The sequence below is a fragment of the Aphanomyces astaci genome (genome assembly GCF_000520075.1).
Source record: "Aphanomyces astaci strain APO3 unplaced genomic scaffold supercont1.9, whole genome shotgun sequence".
NCBI lineage: Eukaryota > Oomycota > Saprolegniomycetes > Saprolegniales > Verrucalvaceae > Aphanomyces > Aphanomyces astaci.
This window is the reverse complement of record NW_009798272.1, coordinates 812,819-829,502: the sequence shown is the minus strand read 5'-3', so window position 1 is coordinate 829,502 and position 16,684 is coordinate 812,819. Positions and strand designations below refer to the sequence as shown.

At 52.2% G+C, this 16,684-nt stretch overlaps 9 protein-coding genes across 15 annotated transcripts; 3 read left to right on the top strand and 6 right to left on the bottom strand.

Moving 5' to 3' along the window:
• Positions 1 to 64: 64 nt before the first annotated feature.
• H257_05089 (hypothetical protein) lies at positions 65 to 2,365 on the bottom strand. Of its 3 annotated transcripts, XM_009829823.1 has the most exons (3): positions 583 to 2,365; positions 392 to 528; positions 65 to 318 (listed from the first exon to the last, which is right to left on the bottom strand). In XM_009829823.1, the coding sequence occupies exons 1-3, from the start codon at positions 2,310 to 2,312 to the stop codon at positions 155 to 157; spliced, it is 2,031 nt and encodes a 676-aa protein (XP_009828125.1). In that variant the 5' UTR covers positions 2,313 to 2,365; the 3' UTR covers positions 65 to 154. The 3 variants fall into 3 exon arrangements, with proteins under 3 accessions (XP_009828125.1, XP_009828124.1, XP_009828126.1); XM_009829822.1 differs by having other exon boundaries at positions 392 to 2,365; XM_009829824.1 differs by having other exon boundaries at positions 65 to 528.
• Positions 2,366 to 2,936: 571 nt separating this feature from the next.
• Positions 2,937 to 3,538, top strand: H257_05088. 2 transcript variants are annotated; one of them, XM_009829821.1, is made up of 4 exons: positions 2,937 to 2,986; positions 3,052 to 3,092; positions 3,146 to 3,273; positions 3,327 to 3,538. In XM_009829821.1, the coding sequence occupies exons 1-4, from the start codon at positions 2,956 to 2,958 to the stop codon at positions 3,415 to 3,417; spliced, it is 291 nt and encodes a 96-aa protein (XP_009828123.1). In that variant the 5' UTR covers positions 2,937 to 2,955; the 3' UTR covers positions 3,418 to 3,538. The 2 variants fall into 2 exon arrangements, with proteins under 2 accessions (XP_009828123.1, XP_009828122.1); XM_009829820.1 differs by having other exon boundaries at positions 3,146 to 3,538.
• On the bottom strand, positions 3,274 to 4,340 carry H257_05087. 2 transcript variants are annotated; one of them, XM_009829819.1, is made up of 4 exons: positions 4,325 to 4,340; positions 4,176 to 4,265; positions 4,105 to 4,123; positions 3,348 to 4,041 (listed from the first exon to the last, which is right to left on the bottom strand). In XM_009829819.1, the coding sequence occupies exons 2-4, from the start codon at positions 4,261 to 4,263 to the stop codon at positions 3,528 to 3,530; spliced, it is 621 nt and encodes a 206-aa protein (XP_009828121.1). In that variant the 5' UTR covers positions 4,264 to 4,265; positions 4,325 to 4,340; the 3' UTR covers positions 3,348 to 3,527. The 2 variants fall into 2 exon arrangements, with proteins under 2 accessions (XP_009828120.1, XP_009828121.1); XM_009829818.1 differs by having other exon boundaries at positions 3,274 to 4,041; positions 4,176 to 4,340.
• Positions 4,341 to 4,838: 498 nt separating this feature from the next.
• Positions 4,839 to 6,245, top strand: H257_05086 (hypothetical protein). Its single transcript, XM_009829817.1, has 3 exons — positions 4,839 to 5,117; positions 5,170 to 5,846; positions 5,909 to 6,245. Exons 1-3 carry the CDS (start codon positions 4,890 to 4,892, stop codon positions 6,204 to 6,206), a joined length of 1,203 nt encoding a protein of 400 aa, XP_009828119.1. The 5' UTR covers positions 4,839 to 4,889; the 3' UTR covers positions 6,207 to 6,245.
• Positions 6,239 to 7,123, bottom strand: H257_05085 (hypothetical protein). The gene is made up of 2 exons (XM_009829816.1): positions 6,808 to 7,123; positions 6,239 to 6,757 (listed from the first exon to the last, which is right to left on the bottom strand). Exons 1-2 carry the CDS (start codon positions 6,927 to 6,929, stop codon positions 6,319 to 6,321), a joined length of 561 nt encoding a protein of 186 aa, XP_009828118.1. The 5' UTR covers positions 6,930 to 7,123; the 3' UTR covers positions 6,239 to 6,318.
• On the bottom strand, positions 7,121 to 9,554 carry H257_05084. Of its 2 annotated transcripts, XM_009829814.1 has the most exons (6): positions 9,400 to 9,554; positions 8,742 to 9,338; positions 8,452 to 8,676; positions 8,294 to 8,404; positions 8,040 to 8,244; positions 7,121 to 7,671 (listed from the first exon to the last, which is right to left on the bottom strand). In XM_009829814.1, exons 1-6 carry the CDS (start codon positions 9,515 to 9,517, stop codon positions 7,263 to 7,265), a joined length of 1,665 nt encoding a protein of 554 aa, XP_009828116.1. In that variant the 5' UTR covers positions 9,518 to 9,554; the 3' UTR covers positions 7,121 to 7,262. The 2 variants fall into 2 exon arrangements, with proteins under 2 accessions (XP_009828116.1, XP_009828117.1); XM_009829815.1 differs by having other exon boundaries at positions 7,121 to 8,244.
• A 369-nt stretch (positions 9,555 to 9,923) lies between these two features.
• On the bottom strand, positions 9,924 to 10,895 carry H257_05083. 2 transcript variants are annotated; one of them, XM_009829813.1, is made up of 4 exons: positions 10,763 to 10,895; positions 10,523 to 10,711; positions 10,226 to 10,462; positions 9,924 to 10,156 (listed from the first exon to the last, which is right to left on the bottom strand). In XM_009829813.1, exons 1-4 carry the CDS (start codon positions 10,839 to 10,841, stop codon positions 10,086 to 10,088), a joined length of 576 nt encoding a protein of 191 aa, XP_009828115.1. In that variant the 5' UTR covers positions 10,842 to 10,895; the 3' UTR covers positions 9,924 to 10,085. The 2 variants fall into 2 exon arrangements, with proteins under 2 accessions (XP_009828115.1, XP_009828114.1); XM_009829812.1 differs by having other exon boundaries at positions 10,523 to 10,895.
• Positions 10,896 to 11,013: 118 nt separating this feature from the next.
• On the bottom strand, positions 11,014 to 12,781 carry H257_05082 (hypothetical protein). The gene is made up of 5 exons (XM_009829811.1): positions 12,523 to 12,781; positions 12,265 to 12,470; positions 11,934 to 12,201; positions 11,721 to 11,886; positions 11,014 to 11,290 (listed from the first exon to the last, which is right to left on the bottom strand). Exons 1-5 carry the CDS (start codon positions 12,736 to 12,738, stop codon positions 11,049 to 11,051), a joined length of 1,098 nt encoding a protein of 365 aa, XP_009828113.1. The 5' UTR covers positions 12,739 to 12,781; the 3' UTR covers positions 11,014 to 11,048.
• A 483-nt stretch (positions 12,782 to 13,264) lies between these two features.
• H257_05081 (hypothetical protein) lies at positions 13,265 to 15,867 on the top strand (the record flags this gene model as incomplete). The annotated part of the gene is made up of 14 exons (XM_009829810.1): positions 13,265 to 13,398; positions 13,449 to 13,496; positions 13,558 to 13,643; positions 13,695 to 13,746; positions 13,810 to 14,202; positions 14,257 to 14,406; positions 14,507 to 14,626; positions 14,680 to 14,780; positions 14,837 to 14,900; positions 14,954 to 15,116; positions 15,188 to 15,295; positions 15,354 to 15,452; positions 15,512 to 15,611; positions 15,677 to 15,867. 14 exons carry the CDS (start codon positions 13,265 to 13,267, stop codon positions 15,865 to 15,867), a joined length of 1,809 nt encoding a protein of 602 aa, XP_009828112.1.
• Positions 15,868 to 16,684: the final 817 nt, after the last annotated feature.

The window sequence follows — 16,684 nt, the reverse complement described above, 5'->3', positions numbered from 1 at the left end:
TAGGTACTAGGCCATGCCAAGGTGATAACCGCGTAGAAACCAAAGCAGGACGGACCCCGTGTTCATTATGGCCATCCTTTTCTCCATGCTCCGTGTACGAACAGCGACGAGACAGACGACGACGGGTACTTGATATATTAGTGCTTGATATTCGTTAGAACATGGCGGGTTCAGCACCAAAGTCAAAGAAATGGCGCTGTTCCACAGGTTTGATAAACTCCATGTTGGGGTTGTCCAAGCTGCGCACTTGAATATTTTCACGCTCGAGCGTGACAAACACCATGAGTCCCGACTCGTAAAAGTTGCTTCGGTACACGCCTACATACATATATATGTCATACACATACAGCCACGACCTTTACACAGGCACGCTTGAACGTTTAGCGTTTACCGGCAAAGTAAAACGGAAGCAATTGCTGGTTGTGTGCGAATTGGACGGTGCCGTTCTCGCGCTGGTAGATGAGAGAAATGGTGTCGCCGCTCTTGATGGGGCTTTCTCGATGGAAGAACCCCCACCGCGCCTCGTCCCTAGATGAGAGATCAACAACATCCATGACAACCAGGCTTGGCATCATGACGTACGTTGCCGGGAACACGGAGTTGCGACCGACCAAGAATTGCGAGTGGCCGTTCTTCCAGCACAGCACGGGAAACTCCGAGTTGGAGTCGACGAATCGCGCTGTGACGCGGGTCTTGGGGTACTCGCCCGGCTCAACCAACCCGATGCTCACGAGTTTCGACAAGTCGGCGTATTCGCCCAGCTCCCTGAACGTGATTTCGAACTGCACGACAAGGAACGGTGGCGTCGGCGGCAAAAAGATGTTGTGGCCGACCATCGCATTCACGTACAGTCCATTTCGATCGCCGACGCTAAACACGGCGCCGCGCTGGACCACGGTCGCATGCTTCATGTACACGAGGAAGCGGAGATGTTCCTTGTCCTTGGGAATCGTCTCCTCGAGCGTTTTGAGCGTCCGGATCTGGTGGTTGCGCGCCTTCACGTTGGCCGCGCACACGCACGCGTTTAGCTCGCTGAGCATGTGCTGCAGCGAAAATGCTTCGGACGAAGTCAGATCCCATGCCTGGATCGACTTGGCTTGCGGACCCTTGCACACCATCGCATACCGCGACCTAAACACGTTGAGCTCGACCGACTGCCAGCCCTTGGCGGCCACAAATTTCGCAAGATGGGGAAAGCACAGGTCTGCGTTGAACGTTGCGAGTGAGTCCACCTGCACCTCTTGCTCAATGTTGGCCGACGCGAACGGCGGATTGTCTTCGTCGCTGTCGTCGTCGTCGTCGCCGCCACCGTCGGACGTGCCGCTTCCATCGGATGATCGCGACAGCCACCGCCGGCAATGCTGGTCGGCGCTCTCGAGGTATCGCTGGAGGGACCCCATGTGTTTGAAATGCCGATGCACAATCTCTTCCCCTGACAACACCATCATGTAATGGTGCGCTTGGCGGCCGAGGCTCACGCATCCCTTTTGTGAAATGAACGACGCCAGGTGCGGAAACCACTTGTCTACAGACGACGAGCCAATAGCCGGATCCGACGGCTTTGGGATCGGCACGTGCCGAGTCACCACGGCGGCGGTCGACGGCAAGATAAAGTGCAGGTCAAACGACGTCACGGTCACGTCGAGCATATGGGGCTGGCCAAACTCTGGGCACACGATCGAAATCACATTCGTGCGTTGGGCGCGCAACACCGTGGACACGACGTCGTCCGTCGTGTACGCGACACCATTCACGTAGCAGCTTGGGTTGCGGTCACGAAAGAGCGATTCCTTGAGATGGTCTGCCAATTGGAGGAACGTGCACAAATGCGTGAGGTACAGTTGGTGACGCTCGCCCAGGTACGTCGCTTGGTACCGTCCGTGCAGGCGGTGAAACGCTAGTTGCCAGCTGGGTTGTGGAGTCGGGATCAAGCAATGCTCCATGACGTCGTCGGGGGTGATCGTGGATTCTTGGATCACGCGCTCACCCGCTTCGAATTCCGGACTCGTCCACCACCACAAGTGATGGTTTCCGATGAACTCCCTCTTCATAAGTACACGCTTCAAGGACAAGATGCGCTTTGATTTCACGATGGGTTCCGCTGTGAGCATCACCACCTCGCTCCATGGGATCGCTCCTCGAATTCGTTTGCTTGTTGTCGCCAACGCTGCCAGGGTCGCCGCATCAAAGAGGCGCCATAGGTCGACCTCAGTACACATCAAGTGGAGGACGTTTTCTGCTACATAGTTGGGAGTCGGTCGCGGTGGCGGTGCTACTTGACGCCGCTTCTTGGCTTCTCCGCGCACCACCATCTCAATCCGCTACGTAAACGAAGTACGTCGCCAACAAGACACGCGGATCAGTTCTTGCACAGAAATAGAAATGCAGTGGATTAAAGAAAAGTAAAAGAACCGGATACGATTAAAACCTTATCCTCCTCGATATGAAGAAATGATTGCTCGTTCCTGAGCTCAAGTACAGTAACGGGTGGTTGTAATACCGTTAGGCAAATCCATGTTGGTGATGTACTGACTGCGCCTTCACGCGCTCACAACATGTTGTGGAAGCAAGACAGTGTGCCGTGGAATTAAAAGAACACAGCTTTGTAAAAAAAGGTTTAAAATCCGTTCTTTTATTATGGACCAATGAGGATAGGCGTATGAATGAAAGAAATCCCGGTGCCAATCGTTCGGGTTGGGCTCTACGGCAGCATTAAGCGTACTACAGCGGTACCAGGAATCCAATACATGTACCATTATGATGCATGTTCCATGCGCCTCCGTGAGGCTGCAGGTAGAATGCCCGTCGTGCGTTACGATCCTTCCATCATACTACCCCAGAGAATTCTCAAGTGTCTGGAGAAGTGACGAGTGACGGGATCCGGATAAATTCCTTTCGTATCCGTCATCCGGATAACTAGACTAGCATTCGTTGTTGTGTGGAGCTTGGTTGATCATGGCAACCTTCCTCAAAGACCTTGTGAATCGTACGTGCCCACATGGCGATGGTTGATGCGTGGTCGATGGTGTTGATGTGTTCATGCAATGGTAGACACGGTATCTGTGACGACGAATGACGGCCGGAACATCATTGTACGACATGGTGTCGACGACATCATACTCAAAATGCTCATCGTTCGTTTTAGGGTGTGCTGAAAGGATACGATCAGTGCATCAACGTGATCCTCGACAACAGCTTCGAACGTGTGTACTCGATGAGCGACGACGTTCAAATCGAGAACCTTGGCTTGTTTATCGTTCGCGGGGACAACATGTACATGCTTGTACACGTCTTCCACGGACTACTGTGTAACCGAGTGCATGTAGCGCCATCATTGGAGAAGTCCCCGACAACATCAAAGAACAATCTCAAGACGACACATCCCGCGCCCCACCCATGAAACCCGTGACGCATTAAATGCCACCGATTCCGCGTTAGACCAGCTCCCCACCCACCCATTTATTTTTGCTTCCCCAAGAACGTCGTTCCCTAGCTAAATAGGATTAATAAGTTAGCTCCATTCCGCGTTACGACATCATCATGGTGCTCGCGTGTCGCTTGTCCGACAGGCACGATTGCATGGTGCCAACAATGTCTTCGGCGCGATACACGGCGTCGATTTTGGGAGGTTGGGAACTTGGGGGTTCGATGATGGCTTTGGGTGGAGCATGAATTCCGGTAGGAAGGAGTTTGGATGCAGTACGACGAGGCGGTGCTAGCGGTGGCTTGTGGATGGATCGAGAGGATGTCGGGGGGCGAGAGGTGGATGACGGGAGTGGCGGCCCCACAACTTGCCGTCTGGCTTGAGGTGGCGGGGTCGAGCGAAGGACCATTAGAGGGGGAGAAGCTTGTTTCTTGGGCCGCCTGCTCAGCCAGTCGAACACGGCAGCACGATATGGCTTCATGTCCTTGTCGTTCAAGCCTTCAATGTCGGAAGCAAGCACTTTTGTAGGAGCGTCGACGCATTGCAAGTGGAACCATTGCATGAGAATATGACCATCTTCGTGTTTGTAGATCATCCCGAGGCGGACCGTGTCGATCCTACAGAGTGTCTTCCATTGAAGATATACATTCGCATTCGGCAATCGAGGTATATTCAAGTACTTGAGTCCGCAGGTTCGACCTACACAAAGATATTATTAACGAGTCACAACCTCAAACGATGACTGACGTACATGTTGGCTCCCGGGCTGACGGGGCGCAGACAAGAATGTCGCGGCTTGTCCATGGTTCGTGCAGTGGCGTCGCCGATTTCGTGTACATGCCTAATGTATCATCTATCGTCAAACCAGCACTGCGACCTGTGCCCGTTGCATGTCGTCACCTTGGCGCGAGCAATCGAGTTTTTGTCTGCTGGTTCATTGCGCCACGAAACGGTACGACGTGAATGTTGGTTTTGTCTACAACAATGCAACGATGGTGACGAAATCCTCCGAAACCGTTTCTGACGAATTCTGCTTCTTACATGGCGCAATGCCTACATGGACAAGCCATTGACTGTCCTGGCTGTCCTTGGTTGCCTAGGCAGATTCTGGTGCGACAGCACGAGAGTTGGGATGAAGTTCAATTCTGTGTACTGTCATATTCGATATGCAAACTCTAATCTTCAAAGGGTATGTATTATTACAGTTCTCGTCATGCCACGTCATGCTCGCCAAATAATATAATTGGATACGCCGCCGTATACGTTAATTGAGTCGGCAGAATTATAATTACAACAGAGCGTAAAGAAATCGGCCTTGTCGCTACCGCCCAAAACCAGCGTTTATATCCTGGCTTTAAGAACATACTGGACCGTGAAGCCAGGGTATTGGAATTCGTTTTCACAGGAAATGCCAGAGAAACCAACTTGCATTAGTGAAAACATCAAAAGCGCATATTGCAGCGACATGAGTAGTGACGCATCGTCGGCGACAGAAGTGACCTTGGTCGTGAAGAGCGTCTATGAGCGCAACCTGTCCTTGGAGCTCAAGATGGAAGGAAGCAGCACCATCCTCCAGGTGAAGGAACTTCTCCAGGATCGATTGCCCTCGCCTGCCTTGCCGAAGCACCAGCGCCTGATCTTTGGGGGCAAAATCTGCGACGACATTCAGACGTTGGTTCAAGTCCTCAAGCGGGTACTGCCACCTTCTTATCACTGATGTGTGTACATGACACCGTCATGTGTAGATGGATCCTAACGAAACGTACACGTTCCACTTGTTGGTAAGCCAGCCAAACAAGACAGCGACACCCGCAACGCAACGCACACCTCCGTCGCAAGCCGCGGTGGCGGCACCTGCTACCGCCGCTGTACCACCTACACGACCTATTGCCCCTGCTGCTTCGATTCCTCTATCTCCGTATGCAGCCCCTCGACCCGTCCCTGGCGCCGCCGCCCCGACGTTTGCGACAACAGCCCCTCCGACGACACCCGCCGACAGTCCGTCTGCAGTTCCTTCGTCAATTTCGCCGTTGCAAACAATGCATTTGCAGCATTACTTGGCCCAGCAGGAGCTCATGTTGACGATGCAGATCCAGTACCTTCGCCACATTCAGCAATTCCAGCAAATGCATGGCATCCACTTCAACCCCGACGCCGCTACCGCCGCCTATTCGACCTCTCCGCCAGCCACGCCCTTTCCCACGGCGTACTTTGCGTCGTTCCACATTCCTCCTGCTGCTACTCCTCCGAACGTCGGCGCCGAAACCCCCGCGGCACCACGCTTTCAAGCCATTCGATCCATTGTGGGTCTCTTGGACTTTACCCTGGCGCTCAAAATGTGCGTGATGGTGTACATCATCGGCCAAGACTTGCCTCCTCCGCGCTCCTACATCCTCGTGGGTCTGTCGTTTGTCGTGTACCTGTACGTCCACATGTCCAACGTCACTTCAACCCAATCTGACCAGGCTTTGTTATTGTCCGTAGGTTAATGACTGGTATCCTGCTCAAGATCTACGACATCCTCAAAGGCAACCCACACATCGACCGCGCGCCTGCAGCCGCCGCCGACAACAACGGCGACCTCTTCAACCAACTGAACGACGCGGTCAACGCCGGCCCGCCCGGCCCGCCCCTCGTGACCATCGCCACGGACGGCGGGATCATCAAAGACATTCAGTCGTTTGCGGTGGGGCTGGTCCTGAGTTTGTTTCCGTCGTGGCGACCGTTGGCGTCGGCCCCTCCTGCCGCCAACGTGCCTGCAGCTGTAGACCCCCAAGGGTAATTTAATTCAAAATACATGTCGTGTACTGTATGTGGAAACAAAAGATTTGCGTGGGAGAGAAAAAAGAGACGGAGAATGCTGGTACTGGGAGTAGAATGTTGGTCGTTGAACCTTATGCCTCATCCACAGCAGCGCGACTGACTGGACTCCTCAATGGCTTGCCTTTTCCCACTAGTATGGACGAAGAAGCGACCTTCTTTGGAACTGAGCGAGCTTGACGCGGATGACTCGGCAAGTTGATGGACGAGTCCAACTGAACGGCCGTGGCCAGTCGCTTCCGAGGTGTGGATGGCGCCGCCGCCTTGTCGTCATCGTCTGTCTCTGGCACTTCGAGTTGAAGAAGCGGTGGCGACACTGTCGCATGATGTTGGGTTGGCGTGACGGGCGATGGACGTAAGCTAAGACAGATGGCCACGGGCGACGTCACGGCCAACGCGATGCTCTGGATCGCTGCGTCGGTGGCATTGAGCTCGACCGCGGCCGGGTTGGACCGACATACTGCGTTGGTGCAACTCGAGTTGCCGCATCCTTGCGTGAGGATTGTGAAGTACCTAGACATGACGTCAACATGGATGCCCTCGTGCAGCAAGTGCCCACGTACGCTTCCACGAGGCCTTTGGCATATTCGCAATCGGTCTTTCGCCGCAGCATGAGAGTCCCTTGCGCAACCAACTCAACGCAGTGGCCCTGCGCTAAGAATAGACGGAACAACACACATCCCATTCCGTCATATTATGCCAACGAACGAACGACCAACGACACGACGATGTCACGTCCAAATAACCCAATGAGTCGATATGATTGGCTCTTACAGAATGCTCAAGTATATATTTAGCCAATCACAAGTTCCAGAGTGATTCACTCAGACAGTGTGAATGCGAATTTAAAAAGTCTACCGCGAATGCACAAGAATTCACATCTCAAATGTCCCTGGTCCTTTTGGCTTTTGCGGGGAAGCCTTCCACACCCTCGACACACAGTATTATAGTTCCCTAGCCGAATCTGTATATTAAGCTACGATCTACCAAGTCACTGACGTGGCGGCGGCGGCGGCGTTTACATCTTTGTCATGTCTTGCTGGATTTCTTCGAGGGTCTTGCCCTTGGTCTCGGGGACGTACTTGTACACAAACACGAAGGCGATCACGAGCACAATAGCAAACGGGACAAAGGTATTTTCGAGCAAGGACGACTGCATCGTGGGAAACGCAATGCCCACAACGAAGCTGAACATCCAGTTGACCATCGTGGCCACCGACATGGCGGTCGGGCGCGGCTTGGCGGGGAACATCTCTGCCACAATCAGCCACGGAATGGGCCCGAGTCCGATCTCAAAGAACCACACGAATAGCATCACCCCCCCCACGCTCACCATGTCGTAGTACGGCAGCATGTGCCACAACCCCAACGTCAAGATCACACACGACACAATCATGCCTCCGCACGACCACAGAAGCAACGGACGGCTAGGACAACAAGATAAAAAAGAGTGTTGGTCAGCTACAACGACTAGAGCAACGATCGAAATGATATGGTCAAGTCGATGATTCGAAATTGCAGTTTGTATGGGTGCTCTCAATCGAGTACGAGCAGAAGGACCGAATCGACCAATCAAAACCCAGATCAAGATTCAAGTAGCCAATCAAATCCACTCGCTTTCGACCAATTCAACATCGAATTAGTGTGTGTGAATGAAATTAGTGTGATACTCCTCGACGATCTGTACATACAAAAGACAGTACAAAGAGTTTTCGATAAATTTGGCAAAGAATCCGCACAAAAAGTCTACACATTTTGGGTAAAATACAGACAATAGCCAGGCGTACGTACGTACCGGCCCGCAGTGTCCATGAGCACCAACGCCACGCCCGTGGACACGACGTTAATTGCCCCCACGAGCGTCGCGCCGACCAACGGGTTGGACAAATGCACGCCCTTGAAGAAAGAGTTGGCGTAAAACATGACAGCATTGATGCCGCTCAATTGCTGCGCGATTTGCAGCGAAATGCCCACAATCAACGGGAAGCGAATGCTCTTGTCTATACAAACAGTTATAGAAAGCAACGATACATGTATATATGAACGTACCCGAGAGCACTTCCCACACTGTCATGTCGGACGATTCGTTATCACTGGCCGAGCAAATGCTGTCGATTTCTTCGTACACGTCCGTGGTGCCGCGCAGCCGACGCAAGATTTCTACACACTCGTTATGTACGTACGCACATATGCCTTGGGGACTGTACCTGCAGCTTCCTTGGGTTTATTTTGGGTGAGCAACCAACGAGGCGACTCGGTCAAGAACGATGCCAGCGCCAGCTGCAACAATGCAGGGATCGCCGTGAACCCAAACATAAAGCGCCAGCCAGGGCGCGCGAATCCATCGCTCACGTCCGAAAACCCAAACGCCAGCAGGTCTGCCGCCAAGATACCCAGCACGACTCCGAATTGGTACCCCGTGCCCAGCGCCCCTACACCACACGATTGAGTACATTGTGCTATATCGCATCTTCAATAGAGTAGTTAGTAATCCCACCTCGCAAATTGGGCGGGGCGAGTTCGCCCAAGTACAACGGCACGACGACACTGACGGTCCCGGCGGCAAACCCAACGAGGAAGCGGCCAGCCATGAGCCAGTAGATGTTGTTCGCGAACGCCATGAGTCCCCCCGCCAAGATGAACAGGAACGAGTCGAAAATCAACGCCTTCTTGCGACCGTACGTTTGACTGATCTGGCCCGCGACGAGAGACCCAATGGGCCCACCGATCGCAAAGATGGACACGACAATCGACCACTCCAAATTCTTTTGGGACACGGATTTCACGGTTTCAGGGAAGATGAAGTCCGTGTTCAGCGCCCCTGTCACGCCAATGTTGTACCCAAACTGGAAAGCACTCACGAGCGCCACGCAGCACGACAACAACAGAGGCAATGTGTACCCCGGCTCGCCGCGCGGTTCGCCCAACAACGCTTGGCCTTCCCCTTGGCCTTGACTCACCAAGTTGGTGAAGCTGCCCCATGAGCTCTTCGACTTGATGTTGGAAAAGCTGCGTTCGCGTTGGAAACTCTGCCGACGCATCCCCGGCAGGGCCATAAACGGAAGTTCATGGTACAATCGCTTTTGCTCTTCCACTACATCCATCATATCCATGAGCTCGCTGCTCGTTCCACATCAGACACTAGATGCACCTACCGTAGAATTGAAGGTTCTGCGCTGTGTTCGACCGCTTGCGCATGCCTTCCTCCTTCTTGATGTCCGCCCAGGACCCCTTGTTCGCGCCGAGCGTGACCGCCGACTGACTGTGCTGCATGTTGCCGCGTGGTACCCAATCGGAGAATGAAGTTTTGGTTTTCGTATCTGGACGGTTGGGGGAAAGATATCCTCGATCATCCGGATAATCCTCTATCCGGACCACTCACCTTAAAATTTGAAAACACGAACGACATTTGAGTTGCGACTAACTTCAAGTGTCCACCTCTGTCGAACCGCCGTGGCTACAGCGTACATATTGCTGGCATGATGATCGACGACCATCTTCCAAGGAAGTTAGTTTGTGGGTCCCCTACGTTGGCCTCATGTGTAGCCTCGAGTCCGCCCTCCTGGCTTATTACCTCCACTTAACCTTGAACGAGGTGTGTAATACATGTGACGTACTCGTGCGACATCGTGAAACTAGACTCGCCACACATCATGTCGGACACCCAGGGAACGTTTAAGCCATATACATGTAGCGATCGTGTAATACTATGATATAACACTGGACTTGCGGGGTGTGTAGTGCTATTACACATGTATGCCGCCTCCCAATTCTTAACTTTGGCGAGGTACCGGTATGTACTTCACTAGGGTATGTATGTCCGCGTTGGCCGGTACGGCATTTACCGCTCGCTCTTGCGCATGACAACGTGGTGCACAGACTTGTTGATGTGCTTGTTCTTGGCAGCCTTGGCTACGTCATCAAACAATAACCAAAATAATGTGACCGCCACCATCACCATGAGAATCTGACGGTTCGTACGGGCTGCCGCGGCATCGAGGAACTGAAAGGACGGTGGAAACGGCGCCAAGTCGCCATCCGGTTCGTCGTCGTCGGCGTTCCACTCGCATGCTACTTCGGGTTGATGGAACGGACATGGCGAGCACCCCATGGACTCGTCGGCAACGCATTCACCCGTCACGGCATTCTGCCAGAAATGACAGCCTGCCTGGAAAACAGGGTGCCAGTTTGCTTCGGCGTCGTGATGTTGCGACGAGTCTACTCATGGCGGCGTATTGGACTTGTTGAGAAAAGTACAATATCACATTATGGCCGTACGTTGCTTGATGCTGGTGCGTCGGTTGTGTCCGTGGTGGTGGTGGTGATGGTGGTCCAGCTTCTTTCCCGTCGCGTTGTACGCGCTCTGTTTGTGCGCTTGCTTCCGCGACATAAACAGTGAATCAGGTCGCGTCCGATCTTTCGACTCATCTTGGTGCAAGTATTGCATGCGCGATGCGTACATGAGAGCTAAAACATATTGCTGACGTTGTGATCGACGACGGCATCCTCTAGGATTACCATTCATGTCGTCGAGGGGGGTGACGAAGGACCCGCCACCACTGCTGCTGCTGGTCGTGCCAGCTGTCGTCGCCGCCATAGTATCGGTGACTAGCTAGCTATTAATAGCTACAATACAGTTAGTATTTCCAAGAGCAGCCATGCTTCTTCATCCCTCAGTGTACAGTATGTATTGTACAGAAGCGGGCTTTGAAATCTCTCTGCCCATCGTTTAGATACATAGGCATTGACTGATACGCGGCTATTTCTTTTTCATGGCATAGCTTGGGATTGTGGTTATAAAATACTACTTAGTATACATTTCGGCTTGGTCATCGTGTCCGTCGCCGTGCATGTCTTCATTGTCGTCTTCAGCAGCAGCTGCTGCAGCTTCGTCCAGCTCTTCCTGATACATTTCCACGGCCGTTGCGTACATACCAAGGTACATGGGGTCGACATAGTGCACTTCCGTGGCTTGCGGGATGCCTCGCGCCGCCACCTCCTTCTGAATCCACGCTTGGGCACCGACCGTGTCGAGCCACACCCCAACTACAGTCGCACGTCGTTATTGTCCATTATATATTAAATATTTATATCTATATATACATATATATCCACATTGTTTAGTCTGTACAGACTAAATAATAATACACCTTTATCAGTGTCATCATATATTGTCAAGTTATTCGAAATTGGAGTGAGGTGCTCTCAATCAAATGAAGTACTAAATCGGCAGACAACCGATTGACCAATCAAAACGGAGATCAAGAATCAAGTAGCCAATCAAATCCACTCGCTTTCGACCACTTCAAGTGAGTGACTAAAATTAGTGTGAAACTGGTCGTTCTTTACATACAAAAAAGTGAGTACAAACAATCGATATCGATAGATTTGGCGAATCAGCACAAACGTCCAAATTTTGGGTAAAAGGACAATATATATATATATATATATATATAGATATGGGATGGCAGCGTACTGTTGTGGGCGCAGTACACAAATGCTTCTTCGATGGAACCTTTTGGTGGGTTCTTGATATCCTCGACGTACTCGACGACCGCATTGAACGCGTCGAGGCCCGCAATGAACACGCCAATGAACGGGTTGCCGTCCCACGCCTTGGTGAACGCCGCTTGCACCACGTCCTGTGACAAAGTGTCGGCGTCATATGATCACGTCATCATCACTGTACCTCGGAGGATCCGTCTTCTTCCAAGACTTCCCACGACACGTACTCAATGATCGTGCGGCAGTACTCCAGCACGGGAGACACGTTCTCGTAGCGATCGATGAGTCCGCGCGCTTCATCGGCCCGGCCTTCGTCGATGAGCGCACACACGAGGCCATCTCGCGCACACGCGGCGTCAGTCGGGTCCAACTCGATGCACTCTTCGAAGTGCGCAATCCCCGCCTCCATCATGCCCGCTGCGCACGTGGCCAGCGCCAAGTCTTTTCGAAGCCTGTGTCAAAGGAGGTTGGTTCTTGGTTAGATGCCTGGTGAGGATGAAGGTGGATGGACGCACCGAAGGTACTCCAATGTGTCGTTGTGCTCGGCGAATCGTCCGCGCATTTCTTCGTAAAAGTCCTTGGTCGGGTCGGGAGCTTTGAACTCGTTGCCATCTACGTCGCACTCGCCATTGGCAATCCGGGCCAGCAAGGCGGCCGGCCGTGCTGCGCCGCGCAGCTTCCATTCCTCGGGTTTCAGCGGGCCCTTGGGCCGTTTCACGACCTACGACGTGCATCATGATTAAGATGATGATCGTGAAAGCACATGTACATACGTGGACGACGTCAACAGGATACGCACGAAGATGGTCGAGCTTCTTGTCGACATGTCGCTGGATCTGCACCATGCGCAGCCGCTTCCGCGCCTGTTTCTTCTTGTCGCGGGTCTGCTGGACCGATTCATTGCGGCGCTCGTGGAAGATCTCGGCACCTTTCTTGCTGCGGCCCTTGCGTGCACTGCGCACCTTTTGTCGCTGCGAAATGTCCTTCATCGAGCCTAATGCGCTTCTTGCTTGGTGGTGCTGGAAACGTCGTGCTTTCTGCACCAACCTCCGTATCCGGATGTGTGTCGACCAATCACAATTAAAAATCATTTTTTATATTTTGTCCAATCGCAATTTAAAGGCAATTGCAAAAATCAAAGTGAAATGACCATTGACCAACAGTTTTAGGTTGTAGTGTAGGAAGTCAGTCGCAATTTTCACCGTCGATGTTGTTGCTCACAACAAATTGGGGGAAGGGGGAGTATGGCCAAGTACTAGGCACGAATCTCGGTACTAGTGCCATTAAGCCTCCTTAACGCCAAGGGTATCGGAACTTTGCCTGTGTTTTGGGTTGGAATGAGTCCCACCTGAGCACATGTGTCATTGGTACGCCAAGCGTGGATATTACTAGTAGTACGTTTGGTTGGAATGATACGGACCATTCCAACCTAAATATGCTGATTCCAACAGCGTTTAACCCAAATCGATCTTGCCCATTGTCCAAATCCAACGGTAGGCGGCACCACCAGCATTAATGTCGGCTACCACGTATGACATCATCCTGGGCCTCTTGTCGATTCTCCCTGGCATCGGTTGCATCGTCGCCATGGCCTACACTTGCTTTTTCACCAAGCATGGCTTTCGACCGGTACCGCTACTCGACCACGAGTACGTTCGCACACCTTGTACAACATGTCAATCACATTCACCACCATTAGCTTTTTGAACTTTATGCCTGGGATAGACCGAAGGGAGCTGGAAGAGCAGTACGCACGTCCACTTCGTGATATTTGCAGGGATCCCTTTGCCATTCAAATCGATCCGTAGGTTGGCCAGCGAATCCCGATGGACTTGTGGCATCTGCAGCTTCAAGAACCTCGATTCCTCCCTCGTCTGCAGCCTCTGTAGCACAGGTAGCAAGCAACACCAGCCCGAATCCGTTTCCTCAATGTATGCTATTGCAGCTGCCCTTGTCAACGCGAACGAGCCATTGACCACGCCCCAGCGAATGGTTAGGTGAGCTACTGTAACCAGCTTCCGTCCCTCCTCTGTAATCACCTCCCGTCATCATTCTGGCAGGAGGAGAAGGCAGTGGACACGAGATATCGACGACAACCATCACGTGCATTGGGTGGCCCACAGCGAAGTCAGCACGTTGCACAAGTCTTGGAAGGCTGACGTGGTGTCCTTGTCTGGGGAGTCTGGAACGCTACCGATGCACGTTGTGCCACCACGTGACTCGGAATTGAAGCCACCCGCGGCCACAAGTGTGTGGCCCGACGTCGCGTCCATGCCGCTCAAATTACAATGGAGTCCGTCCCAGCAACGCGATGCCAACTGCACGATGCTCGGCAAGGCGCTGTCCGTCCCCGTGTGGGAAGGCCTCGTGGCCATCTCTCGCCTCATGTTTTCGTCCAAGTACGCGTGGTTCCTGCAACAGGTCGCAGACATGCGGCTGCCAGTGGCCGAGCTGTGAGTCGTCGGCGTCGTGCCAGTAGTTGGACAAATTGCTTAATTCTGTTGTAGACGCTTGGAAGTCAAGTCCTGCCGCATGACCTTGCTGGCGGACGCGACGGCGACGCTACTCGACCTGCAAGGTCCGACCCGATGTGCCATTGCCAGACACCAGTTTGACGGCGAAGTGGCCATCGATGCTGGCGCCGTCCAACGAGAATGGTACGTCCCTTTGTAAATATATCTATCCAATGTCCAGGCTCTGCATCCACGTAGGTAGTATTTCATTCGCATTGGAATGATGATCTTTGAGATGATGTAGGTACACGTTGGTGGCTCAAGCGTGGATGGACCCAGCAACCACAGGGCTGTTCGACATTACCAACCGTACCAACAACTCGTACTACGTCAACCCCAAGCAACAACACAATGATAATTCAAAGTACAATCATGTTTATCTACAGTACACTATGATATTGAATCGCAAGGGGGTAGAAGCCACCTCGAGCAGTATCGCGCGTTTGGCCGGTTCTTGGGTCGAGCTCTACTGGACGGCCAAGTGCTTCCCATTCAGCTCAACCCGGTGCTATTTCAACGTACGTCAAGATATATATTAATAATATATTTTACAAACACAACTACTACGTTGTAGTGTTGTTGGGGATTCCCGTGGAGTTTGAAGATTTGGAGTGCTTGGACCCTGTGGTGTTCAAGAGGTTTGAGATTGCCCATGGCAAACTGATATGGACACTCACGGTCGGTACTGTAGCTTGACGTATGTGTTGGAGTGCCAAGACGTGGCTGAGCTGTGCCTGACCTTCTGCGCCACCAACGAGTATGTGGATGGTCATGTGGAGGAAGTGGACTTGATCGACGGGGGCCGCCACATCTGTGTGGACAAGACCAACCGCGTGCAGTATGTGGAGACAATGGTACCAACTACGTACAGTAGAAGTAGTACATACTCGTGGTTGGATAGTAGTCATGAAAGCTGTACTTGTAGACGAAGTACTTGATCTGTGGTCGCATCCAAGACCCATTGATGGCCATGGTGAAGGGGCTGTACGACATCGTGCCGCCTGAATTGCTCGTGATTTTCGACCACAAAGAGGTACTGTATCGACTACGATGATATTCTCGTTCGACTTACATGTATATGTTGGTGGTAGTTGGAACTGATTTTGTGTGGGCTGGCGGTGGTCGATGTCCAAGACTGGAAACGCAACACTGTCACATCCCCCAACTTGACTCAGACGCGCCTGGTCGACGTACGACATCTCAATTGCCATTGGAACGTGGTTGTGATACTCATTCTGCGATACTGTAGTGGTTCTGGGACGTGGTGGGGGCGATGGAGACCCACGACCAGGCCAAGCTGCTGCAGTTCACCACGGGGTCGTCTCGTGTGCCCGTGCAAGGCTTCAAAGGTACTAACTAGGTTTTTCCGAATGACTAGTGAATTGAGATGTGAATTGATGGGGTTGAATTGTAGGCTTGACGAGCTACGACGGTCGCATTTGCTACTTTACCCTGAATGGCGTGGCGTACGCAGCTGGCAAGTACCCCGTCGTCCACGCGTGCTTTAACCGCCTCGACTTGCCATTGTACCCGACCAAAGACCTCCTCCAAGACGCGCTGAGCACGCTCCTGCTCTCAGACCCCACGGGATTTAACACAGTGTAGAATAATAAAGTATTATTTTCGAAGGCCCCTGGTTCTGGTTCGTAGTTTACTTGTCGAGTGGTTGAGCGTGTTGTGAGAAAGCTGTTAGTTGTGCTTTCCCTACAACGGGCCATCCCTTTGTTGGCACCTAGTATTTTTTAGGACAGTAGCCATTGGGTAAGGTTTGGTTGACCACCAACTAACTGTACATGGATATCGCCATTGCCTGTACGAGATTTCGCACGTCCACGTTAGATTCGACTTGTATAATACATAATTTAACTAAATTCTAAAGAGATCCAATAATGGCCCTTGGCTGATACTTAGTAACAGAGAGAGGCTAATTTGTAGTTCCTTTTGGAAACTCGAGGAGGTGCGGGGGACTTGGGGCTGACATTTGCTGACACTTAAACACGGGGGCGTCTCGTCCTTCGACCTTGTGATGGGCGGCGGCAATTTCGCCGTGGATGATGTACCACCAAAGCGACCTCAGTTACCATGATCGTCGCCCCCCTCAAGAACAGTCCGAGGCCATTATTGGATCTCTTTAGAATTTAGTTAAATTAGAGACATTTAGCAAACCTGTAATTTGATCAAATTCCCGAAATTAACTACGTTCGAATTCACTTCGGGAATTTGATTCGGATATTTGAAGTTACACCTTTAGCAATCAAAGAATTTGCAACTTCGATGCCAAAACCATTTCTAACAAATTAAACCCCGTTCATTGGCTTCGTAAGAGTAAGAGTTGACGATTAACCAGTCGTAACGATGCGTCCGCGTGCCGCTCTCCTTGCTGCATGAGACCAAGTACCCAAGATCAACTACCGCAGTGCCC